The sequence below is a fragment of the Musca domestica genome, unplaced genomic scaffold (assembly GCF_030504385.1).
Source record: "Musca domestica strain aabys unplaced genomic scaffold, Musca_domestica.polishedcontigs.V.1.1 77, whole genome shotgun sequence".
Classification (NCBI taxonomy): Eukaryota; Metazoa; Arthropoda; class Insecta; order Diptera; family Muscidae; genus Musca; species Musca domestica.
The window spans coordinates 3,234,117-3,245,973 of record NW_026712400.1 but is presented as its reverse complement, the minus strand read 5'-3'; the positions used below and the strand labels follow the sequence as shown (position 1 = coordinate 3,245,973).

The window sequence follows — 11,857 nt, the reverse complement described above, 5'->3', positions numbered from 1 at the left end:
CGCGGGTTTCGATCAAGTCGCGTCTTTACTTTTCGAACCATTTCTGCTGATGTTGCTGTTTTCTTCCGTTCACTTCTTTGACTTTGGGCTACGCTACTTTGTTAAGACTAAAATTATTATTTCGATGAGTTACAAACGGAATGACGAACTAAATATACCCTCCATCCTATGTATGGTGGAGGGTATACAAATTGTGTAAGATCTCAATATTAAAATTGTCAAAATACACTCTTAATTCATTCTCATATATAGACATTTTTGTTAAAAAAAAATAACATTCCGTAAAATGTTGTACAAATTATTTTTAAATATTGAGTACGAGGACTCATTCTAATACATTCTAAATGAATACCGTATCGATTCGGCTATGTAATACTACCTACATTTTCCGGGTTAAAACAACAAACCAGCACAGTAAAAATGCTGTCAGCTGCTTGCTATGTCATGTTGTTAAATAATATATTTCTGAACAGTAGTGCTCCCTTCCCTGGTGTATGTCTCTTATATTTTTAATTCGAACGAAGAACGGTTGTTACACTGACTCAGCTATAACGAACTAACGTGTCTCGCGGTGATGTCAGATCTAATACATGCATATTTACAATTTAAGAGATACAAAATTAATAGCTGACGTTTTCTTAAGTATCGAGACATACACACGTTGAGAGTTAGTAGTAAAGAGTCCGCGCTATGGAGCTGTGAGGTGCTGTTGGTATGTCGAGTAAACAAAGCTAGCACCTAATTTTTGAAAACAATAATGGATAAACGTGTGGATGAAATACCGGTGTGTAATATTTAAATACTTTTGAAAAGTGAAAAGACTACATTAGGTTAAATGTACTGATAAATGAAATTAATTTACAAAATTAAACAATAAAATCAATTGTGCTTGAGAGATTCTCGAAGTGTACATGCATTTTTCAAAAGTAAAGTATTCTCTGAGAGGCTGAAGGTTTTGTTCTCTCGATTTGTTAATTTCTTGTGGAAAGCAATCGAAAATGTGTATAAAGAGAAATAGAAATTAATGTATGTTTTTGATTTAAATTAAATTCACAAAAAAAAAAAAAAAAAAAAAAAAAAAAACACAAAACAAACAATTGCAGATCTTAAGTTAAACAATTTGGCGAAAATCTTTAAAATGTCCAAAATAGATATTGGCCGCACTAAAGCGAGGACCTATATCGACCATGACCCAGCAAAAATACTCATTAGAGATCGGGTTACCAACTCCAAAATCAATAAATCAGTATTAATATAACGACTTTTAGTGACTTTTTGCGGACTTTGCAATGAGTGTTTTTGCTCAAATTAAGAATAAGAAGTTGCTGAAATAACACTGGAAAATATGACAAAATCCTTAAATACCTGAAATCTAGTGAAGTGGAGTTTTACCAAAATATGGACGTAAATTAAACAGTAAACATATTAGTCAGGGCGTTAAGTAAAAGTCATATAACGTTTGAAACCTTTGAAAATTATTATATTCAAAATGTTGTAGAACAGTGTTGTCATGTTTGTCCGGGATACCGTAGTTTATTGTTGTCGCCAAATAGTTAGGCTTAATCGCATAAACAACTTTTATTTATTTGTGGAGAAAGATGATAATGTTTAGCAGGGGATAACGCAGAGAATACCTAGGTTTCGGAAAGAGCTACCAATCCTCATCAGTTCCCTTACTTTTTCTGTCTGGGATATTTTATTTTAAAACAACTTCTTGGGAGAATATACCAGACAAAAAAGTAAAAAAGTTGTAATTTCGGCCTGGTCGAACTTTGAATACCCTCCACCATTTGGTACAAATTTGGCAATTTTCAAAAAATAAAATCCGCTAAAAATTATTTTAAAATCATAAAAATACCGAAAGTAGCCATATATTATGGTCTGTACGACGACGTGGACCTGCATAGGCAACTTTTGTCACAAGCTATTACAATATTCAAATGCGAAACTTGAAAAAAATCTGTTTATAATGTAGCTAAAATCATCAAAATACCGAATATAGGGAGGTAACATGGGGGTAATAAAACGTGGACCTGCACAGACAATTTTCTGCCATAGGCTGTAGTATCCATTACGAACTTCAAACACAAAATGTGAAATAGTTCCGGTAAATAATGTCGCTAAAATCATCAAAATACCGAATATCGGGGGGTACCCTTATATTGGGGCTATACGAAGACGTGGGCCTGCATAGCCCGTTTTCTGTTTTATGCTGTAGTATCTATGACGAACTTTAAACGCAAAACTTTATTCCGGTAAATAATGTCGCTTATATCATCAAAATAGTGAATATGGGGGGGGGGGGGTACCGTTATATGGGGCTATTAGAATAGGTCCACGTCTTCTATGGCCCATTTTCAATACCAAAAGTCCTGCAGACATAATTTCGTTCGGAAGCTAGAGTGATTTCCATAGACGGATGGACGGACGGACATTGATAAATCGACATAGAATTTTATGCTGATCAAGAATATATACTTTTTGGGGTCTAAAATGTATATTTCGAGGTGTTACAAACGGAATGACAAACTTAATATAGGGATTAAGCCTAACTCTTTTGCAACAACTAAAAATGTTGTACTTTTTTTGGAGAGGTACGAGAAGCTGTTGGCAAATATTTTCTTCATGTTCGCTCCTGACCTGAGTCTGATATGGGAGGTACCAGAAAGAGTGAATCGATATATTCCGTTTATTAAACTAAACGGTTTGATTGAGAAACTAGTAAAAATTCTTATACCCTTCACCATTTTGAAGGATCTTTGAAAATAAAAAAAAATCCTCAAAAAAATGCTCAATTGAAAACCGTTATTACCGTGAAGTAACCATAGGTTGAAGTACCCGCTAAGAGCATCAAATACCAAAATAAAAAGAAATTCTGGTAATTGCTGTCGCTAAAATCATCTCCGAATATCTGGGGTACCGTTGCATGAGGGTATGCGACATCGTAGACCTATACAGACAATTATATTTCAATCGCTTGTGGAATCGACTTGGACCAGCATAAACAATTTTCCGTCCGACTGTGAAAATCACTCTAGCTTCCGAATGAATTGAAAATCTTAAATGTTACTTAAATGTGTATTCTGTCTGCAGCACTTTTGGTATTTGGTAAATGGTTGATAAATAGGTCCACGTTTAACTGTAACTCCCTATATTCGTATTTTGATGCTTTTAGCGACATTGTTCACCGGAATTGTTTCACGTCTACGTCTTCGTATAGCCACCATGTATCGGTACCTTCCAATATTCGGTATTTTGATGATTTTAGATACATTTTTCACCAAACCTTTCAATATTTGCTATGTTGATGATTTTGGCAACATTACTCACAGGAATTTTTCAAGTTTCGTATTTAAATATTGTAATGGCCTATGGCAAAAATGCCTATGCAGGTCCACATCTTTGTGTAGACTCAACCTCCCTGTATTCGGTATTTTTATGATTTTAAAAGGAATTATTTACGGTTTTTTTTTTAATTTCCAATTTTTTTCCAAATCGGGTAGAGTTTTCAAATTTCGGCCTGGCCAAACTGTTTTTTACTTGGTTTTTTTATATCCCATGCGACAATATTGAATTATTTTTTTATACCTTTCAACATATATTTTGGAGTATTATATACATAACGCAATTATCGTCAGATCGTCACGAAGTTTGCATAGGGATAGGGTTAGAGTTAGAACGGTTTTCTATAGCACCTATTTAACCTATACGATTAATTTTTCAACGGATTTTTTTTTAAATTTGGTTTACCAGGTCTTAATTACAAATATTGCATATATAACACTCAAATACTAGACATCGACAATTACAGACTTATTTCAAAAAGTGTAACTTAACAAAAAAGTTCGGCCCTGCTGAAGCTAACATGATATTTACTTGGTTCTATGAATAATCTCTGAACTATAAGGATAAAAAATACCGAATATCGAAGAATACCGTTATAAGTGATTTATAGAAAAACGTGGACCTAGATATTCAATGTTCTGCCATCGGATGTAGAACCCATTATGAATTACAAATACCAATTTTAAGATAAATTCTCGGAATATCGTGAGGTACCGTTATATGGAGGCTATACGAAAACGTGGACCTATATGTACAATGTTCTTCCACCAGAGCTGGAACCCATTAGGAACTACAAATACAAATTGTTGCACAAATCCGCAAAAAATGTGCCTAAAACCATAAATTTTCCAATATCGGGATTTATCTTTATATGGGGTCCATACGAAAACGTGGACCGATATATCTCATTTTCAATACAAACCATCCTAGATACATTACAAATTGTTCTGCCAAAGTTAATATGCACTCCTTTTCAAGGTGGAGGGCATAAAAATGCACATATTTTTTCATATATTTCGACGTGTCAATAAAGTTTGCATTATGTAGGATTTTGCATTTGAAATGGGTCATATTGGTCCAGTTTAGGTATATTCCCCATAAAGCTATGACCCACAATTCTCTTTATTTTGAGAATTGCTTAAAGGTGTTCTCAGTGGTGGAAATGACTCTTGGCTGGAATATTCTGGTATTTAAGATTCTCTAATTTTTAAGCTTCTGGCATATAGTTTATAGAAAAGAAAAAACTAAAATTGCAGAGATTTTTACGCCAAACTGTCTGGCTATTATTTAAAGGACGTCATAGTAAAGAGTTGGTGTCGATGAAGCTTAATGCAGGTTTTACTTGATTTACTTGTTTATGCATTCTTCCCATAATAACATTTTTTTTATAATTCCAGTTTGAGGACATAAAAATCGATGTGCCTTGGGGTGAGGTAGTTGGACGATGGTATGGCAATCGCAAAGTTCGTCCAATTCTTGCAATACATGGTTGGATGGATAACCTGGGCACATGGGATCGCTTAATACCGCTTTTACCCAAACACATTGGCATATTATGCATTGACCTGCCCGGCCATGGAAGATCCTCTAAACTGCCACTTGGCATCACATACCATGTATTCGAATATATTTTTATGATTGTGCGAATCGTCAAGGAATACAAGTGGCGAAAAGTGTCGTTAATGGGACACTCCATGGGCGCCATTATCTGTTATCACTACACAGCCCTGAATCCTCACATGGTTGATATGCTGATACAAATCGATTTGATCAAAGATGTTTACAATTCGACAAATAACCAAATCAAACAAATCCATACACGAATCGAGAAACTCCTAATTGAAAATGAACGTTTGGATAAGTTGGACATTAAGACGCCGCCATGTTATTCGTACGAAGAATTAGAGGAAGCGCTTTATAGAGGCTCAAATCAATCGGTGGAAAAGCAGTTCTGTAAACATTTGCTAAATCGCAGCATAGCCAAAGCAGAACAACACCCAGCTAAATTTTATTTTTCTCGAGATCCACGTGTCAAGTACCAAGTCCGAATGTCTGGAGAACACAAATTCGGACTAGAACTGGCCAAACGAATTCGCAACATCCCCTACATGATCATTCGATCGGATGAGCAAAGTTTGATGACTGCCAAGGACGAGGAAATTGTCGATGTACTCCGGGCAAATAATCCGCATTTTAAATATATTCGAGTGAAGAATTCCACCCACCATTTGCATTTAAATAATGCCGAAGAGGTGGCGTCCCATTTAAATCCTTTTATTTTGCGGCATCGTCCGGTTATATTGGACAGTTGGTCGGTGGACGGTAATGGCAATAATAGTGTGAACAAAGCATCTGTGAATAGTAAACTATAGGAACAATATTTGCAATTGGATTTGTATTTTGAATGTAGAGGTTGAACCGAAAATAATCAATTTGTGAAACTTTAAATTTTATTCATCAAATTTTGCGCATAATTGTATTAAATATAGTATTTATTCATATTTGTATAGTATTTATAATAAGTGGGATGTGATTTCTTAGAAAATGACAAATAAAGGTTCGTTTTATAAATAAATGGCTTTCCAATGCGATGTGTTACTTTGCCATTCAAAGAAAAAAAAGAGACATTTTGGTCGATCGAATGCCTATTTTATTATACAGTGAAAATATAACGTTAAACGAAAATCCAGTAAGGAGAGGTTAAAAGCCGGTGGCGTCGACTACAGGGTGAGATGAAAAAACTGCAAGCAATTTTAGACTTCTGTCATTTCTAAGCCACTCGTCCGTAATTTTAGTCTTTAAAGCATAATAAATCACAGATTTGACTCATGTAGGCGGCACAATTTTGATTATAAGTAATGACTCCATTTGACTTTATTATGAGTAATGACTCCATGACTAAATATAAATTTATATTCATGGCGAAAATTATAATTACCGTCGGTTTTAGATATTTTGAATAGCCTGATCTTTTTTTCCGCCGATGTGAAAATTCAGCTCAATTTTTGGTATTGTAGAAAGCATTCAAATGAGCTATAATTTGAAACTTGTATTTCCAACTTTTAAAATCCCGTACTGCGTGGTATTTAGTTTTGTCCACCTCATACATGAAGGCAGAATGTTGTCAGAAAAGCCTAAAAATTACTCTTTTGCTCCAATTACCGTAAGATGGGCATTAATTGTTTGTCATTTAAATTGTGCGGTGGAGATCCAATAAAGTTACTTTATTAATTTCGTTTTTTTTCATGTTTCTGCCACAATTTCCGACTGAATGCGTCCCAGATTGACATTTCGGAGTTTATTTCATATAGACGTACATTCTAAATCTACGTTTCCAACCAATATTCTCTTGGAGGTTACAAATTCAATAGAATACCAAATTTTCCTTTCTGACCACACATTGGTTGGGAAAGTGGACTTGGGGGTATACTAATGTGGGGACTATACTTAAATAAATCCATATATGGATAATTATCTGTAAGATGATTTTCTACCCCAGGTAGCCTCAAAACTAAGATGCGCCGTTTTCCGAAAAATAAAAATTTTATAAGAAGAGGTTTTCTTCCCCCTTAGAAACAAAGATGTCAAATAAGTGCCAAAAAATAAAAAAAGTGGCCAAGACCCCGAAAATACCTTAAATCATATGATGGTGATACCAAAACGTGATCATTTTTTGCAAAGATGGTTTCTTCTCAAATTATCAACATAAGTTAAAACTAGTACGAAAAATATGGTTAAAATGTAGAATATACTTGAAATCGGGTTGTTCCGTTATCGGGGGTTATGACGGGGGATCATGACCTGCCAAAGCGATTAAAGGTATTTTGAATGTTTAGGAAGAATTTCTATTTTGTGTCCTTTATAGTCCTTTATTTGACTGATTGCAGTCCCAAAGTAGTCCCAAAAAAGTAGGTCCTGGAGTAGAAAGCATTTAACATTGTATTGCGCCCTCATTTCATTTTTAATATTGTTCATTCAGAATTCAAAGCAATAAAAAATGTACACTTCAATATAGAAAAAAGAAAAAGAATCTTCAACTGGTTCGCTGATTTTTTTTGCGACAAATTTTTAAAGGTCCTTACGAAGTTTGTCAATAAAATGTACTACTATTTTGAAATTCGATTCCATTGAAAAATTGTCGATTTTTCCCGATTTTAGAATTTACATATAAGGAGACAACGGATAAAACTGTTATTTATAGATTTTATGTATTTATTGGGTAATACGTTTAAATATTAGAATTTCAAAAAAAAAAAAAAAAAAAAAAAAAACTACAAATGTACATTCGTAAATAGTAAGTCAAAATGGAAAAAAATATGCAATATAAAACATTACTATTGTACATTTTAAAAGTCAAAATGAAAATTTTCAAATTTCTGAATCGTTAAAATCAGACCGGCGGTCTTTATGTTATAAGAGTAGTAACTAACACAACTTTCTTTTACATATAGAGAGATAGATTTAAAAATAGGCGCGTTCCTTAGCCCCTAAATAAGTACTTAGGGTTGGATGGAAAGCCAACAGCATATAGTGTAATAATTCTCAAACCGATATCTTCATTATTTTGGCAAATATAGGGATTTTAGATAAATCGAAATAGTGCGCGTAAAAGTAATCGTGGTCAATATTTGTTTCTTTAAAAACCTAACTCGGGGTATGATGAATGTTTGTACAAAAAATTGTTCAAATCGGTCCACCCGTTCTCAACTGATTCCATTACCAACGAACAACAATTGATTTTGATATATATAGATTTCTGTGAAGTAAGTCTTACCTGCTATGATCGTCGTTGATTGTGTATAACAGCTTTAGAGAGATTGATTTTTGAAACAGGATCTCAATCTAAATCGTGTTCCACCAATATCATTCCTGTTGAGTGCATATTACTACTTCGAGGCGGCTTATGTATGAAATCGGATTAAATAACTTAATCGAGAAAAGGAGTTGGTAAAACAAACCACGGTGCAAGGTATCAAAACAAATCTGGCCAGATATCTCCTAGAGTAGAACTCTGTCTCTATTAAATGGGCTAAATCTAACGTTGAATACTGCAGGCTATATAAGGATGAGGAAGAGAATGAAACGAACGAACACTATTTATGTCACGGTCCTGCTCAAGGGAAAAACTAGGAGCTAGGGAGAAATATATGACTCAAATGGATACTATGTCCGCAGGACTTTTGTTGTTGAAATGGGTCATGGTTCCTCCCTATTTTCAGTATTTTGGTGATTTAAGCGACTTATTCACCGGTTATGTTTCAAATTTATTATTTGAAGTTCGTAATAGATACTACAACCTATGACCGAAAATTGTCTGCGAAGGTCCTCGTCTTTGTATAGCCCCCATATAATGGCACCTCCCGATATTTGGTACTTTGATGATTTTAGCGACATTATTCACCGGAATTTTTTCAAACTTAGTATTTAAAGTTCATATGACAGAAAATGGCAGAAAAAAGAAAAAAATGACAGAAAATTAAAATAATAGCCTATGACAGAAAATTGTCTGTTCAGGTCCACGTCTTCGTATAGCCCCCATATAACGGTACCTACCTATATTCTGTATTTTGATGATTCACCGAATTTTTTTTCAAGTTTCGCATTTGAATACTGTAATGGCTTATAAGAAAAGTTGCCTATGCAGGTCTACATCGTCGTATAGACTCTAATATAACGGCTACGTTCGGTATGTTTAAGAAAATAAAAGAATTTTTAACGGATTTTATTTTTTTGAAAATTGCCACATTCGTTCCAAATGGTGGAGGGTATTCAAAGTTCGGCCCGGCCGAACTTACAGCTTTTTTACTTGTTTTTTTTTTATATATATATTTAATACCTAAATTCGCACCAAATGTTGGAGGGTATTCAAAGCTCAGTCCGGCCTAACTTACTGTTTATACCCTACACCACAAGGTGGTCAGGGTATTATGTCTTTGTGCATTTGTTTGTAACAGGCAAAAAGAAACGAGATAGACCCTTTGTTCCTTTTGATGATCTGCATAGAATCACTTTCTGAGTCGATTTATGCATGTCAGTCCGTCTGTCCATGTATTCTTGTGAACAAAATGCAGGTCGCATTTATTATCCAATTGAGATGAAATTTTGCAAACAATATTTTTTTGGACCAAGGACGAACCCTATTGAAATTGGAGATAATCGGTAAAAATTTAGATATAGCTCCCATATATATCTTCGTCCGATTTGCCTTTCATTGTGCACCAAACGTGTAATATCAGTCCGAATAGTATGGAATTTTGCACATATAACCAAATTAGGCCGGAAAATAAGTATGCCAAATTTGATCGAAATCGGTTCAGATATAGCTATAGCTCCCATATATATTGTTCATCCGATTTGTTATTTTTGTCCTCCGCAGCCGTAATATGCACTCTGTAACAACAATATTTGGGGAAATATATCAAATATAGCTCAGAAATACATTTGCTAAATTTTATCGAGATCGGTTCAGATATTGATATAGCTCCCATATATACTATTCATCCGATTTGTCATATTTGTTACCCACAGCCGTAATATGCACTCCGTAACAACGATATTCAGGGAAATATATCAAATACAGCTCAGAAATATCTTTGCCAAATTTTATCGAGATCGTTGCCGATTTGGATATAGCTCCCATATATATTTTTATCTGATTTCAAATTAATTGCGCACCAAATGGGCCATACAAGTCCGAATTTAAAAGATACAAAAGCTTAGGCATATTTAGTCCTTTGTACTTTAAATTTTAATTATAATCATAGCGTGTATGATTTAATTCTCTCATAAAAACGTTTAATTGTTATGCGGAGCTCTACTAAATTGGCAAAGTGGTGTAGGGTATCATAAAGTCGGCCCCGATGACCATCCAAAGTAGTAGGATTCGGCCCAGCTCCAAACTCTATCTCTATGCAAAATTCCGGTTCATTTCAAACCCTAAGAATAATGCTATCTTCTCTAAAAGCAGGAGGCTTCTATTCTGACCCTTGTGTTGAGTTATAAGCGTAAATAACATCACTTTTTAACTTGTATTGATTGAGAAGAGTTTGTCAATATACGCCCATTAGAATTTAAATTATATACCATACAATAACACCCAATTATTGTTGGTATATTATTGCTTATTAATATAACATTCGTATGTATCCCATCATCCCAATGGTGAGCAACCTTCCAGCTATTTGCATATACCTATTTCCGAACTGTTTATTTTATTTTTCAACCAACCTATCATGCTGTGTTTCCCTCCACCAGAAATTTTAAATAAAATTCTTAATATTTTCTATGTATTGCACTCAACTAACTTCCGTAGTCACGAATTTCAACAATGGAAATCAATGGTGGGAGAAGTTCCCTAATGAACATTCGCAACTAACTAACTGGTGCGTGGAGTGTACTCGCATGAACCGCAACTTTCGAACAAACGAGCATCAATCATACGCCCCAAGTGGTATTGCAATTGCCTTTAACGTTGCAACATTTTCAATGCGGTGTGATGGTGGAAAGGAACTGTTCTGCCAACCATTTCCAGAATTGTCTTAAATTATTTGAAGAGTAAAAGTTTGTAAGAGTAATGTATTAAATGAATTGCACTTTTTAAACTTTGAGGCACTGCTGCATCTTCCAGTAGTGCTAACTTACATTACTCTTCGATACACAGGCAAGATGTGGATGCGTGGAGTCTTTATACAATTTGTATCAATACATTTGATTTGTGAAACTATGTGCGTAAGAGATAGTAAGATATTGTACAAAATATTAAATAAAACAACTAAAAACAAGTAAAAAAGCTGTAAGTTCGGTCAGGCCGAACTTTGAATACCCCCATTTGGTACAAATTTAATAAATTTCAAAAAAATAAAATCCGTTAAAAATTCAGATACAATCTAAAAATCTAAAAATACCTAATGTAGCCGTATATTAGAGTCTATACGACGACGTGGACCTGCATAGACCACTTTTGTCACAAGCTATTACAATATTCAAATGCAAAACTTGGAAAAAATCTGTTTATAATGTAGCTAAAATCATCAAAATACCGAATATTGGGATGTACCGTTATATGGGCGCTATACGAAGACGTGGACCCACACAGATAGTTTTCTGTAATAGGCTGTAGTATTCATTGTAAATACCAAATTTGAAATTGTTCCGGTAAATAATGCCGATAAAATCATCAAAATACCGAATATCGGGGGGTACCGTTATATGGGGGCTATACGAAGACGTGGACCTACATGGCCCATTTTTTGTTTTATGCTGTAGTATCCATTTCGAACTTCAAATACCAGAATTGAAACAATTCCGGTAAATAATGTCGCTAAAATTATCAAAATAAAGAATATCCGGGGGTACCGTTACATGGGGGCTATACGAAGACGTGAACCTACATGGCCCATTTACGAACTTAACCTGCCTACTGGTAGCTTTCTATTCGGCATTTTGATGATTTCAACAACATTATTCACAGAAATCGTTTCAAATTTCGTTTTGGGAGATCCTAATGGTTACT

The 11,857-nt window shown here is 34.4% G+C and overlaps 1 protein-coding gene across 1 annotated transcript; it reads left to right on the top strand.

The window, feature by feature from the left end:
- The first annotated feature begins 627 nt into the window (after nt 1–627).
- LOC101890258 (probable serine hydrolase) lies at nt 628–5,920 on the top strand. The gene is made up of 2 exons (XM_005185169.4): nt 628–784; nt 4,743–5,920. Exons 1-2 carry the CDS (start codon nt 758–760, stop codon nt 5,715–5,717), a joined length of 1,002 nt encoding a protein of 333 aa, XP_005185226.1. The 5' UTR covers nt 628–757; the 3' UTR covers nt 5,718–5,920.
- The last annotated feature ends 5,937 nt before the right edge of the window (nt 5,921–11,857 follow it).

Bases quoted from the DNA above. Each gene is read 5' to 3' on its own strand.
- LOC101890258 (XM_005185169.4), top strand. From the start codon at position 758: ATGGATAAACGTGTGGATGAAATACCG. The intron at 785-4,742 runs GTGTGTAATATT...TTATAATTCCAG, and splicing joins AACGTGTGGATGAAATACCG to TTTGAGGACATAAAAATCGA.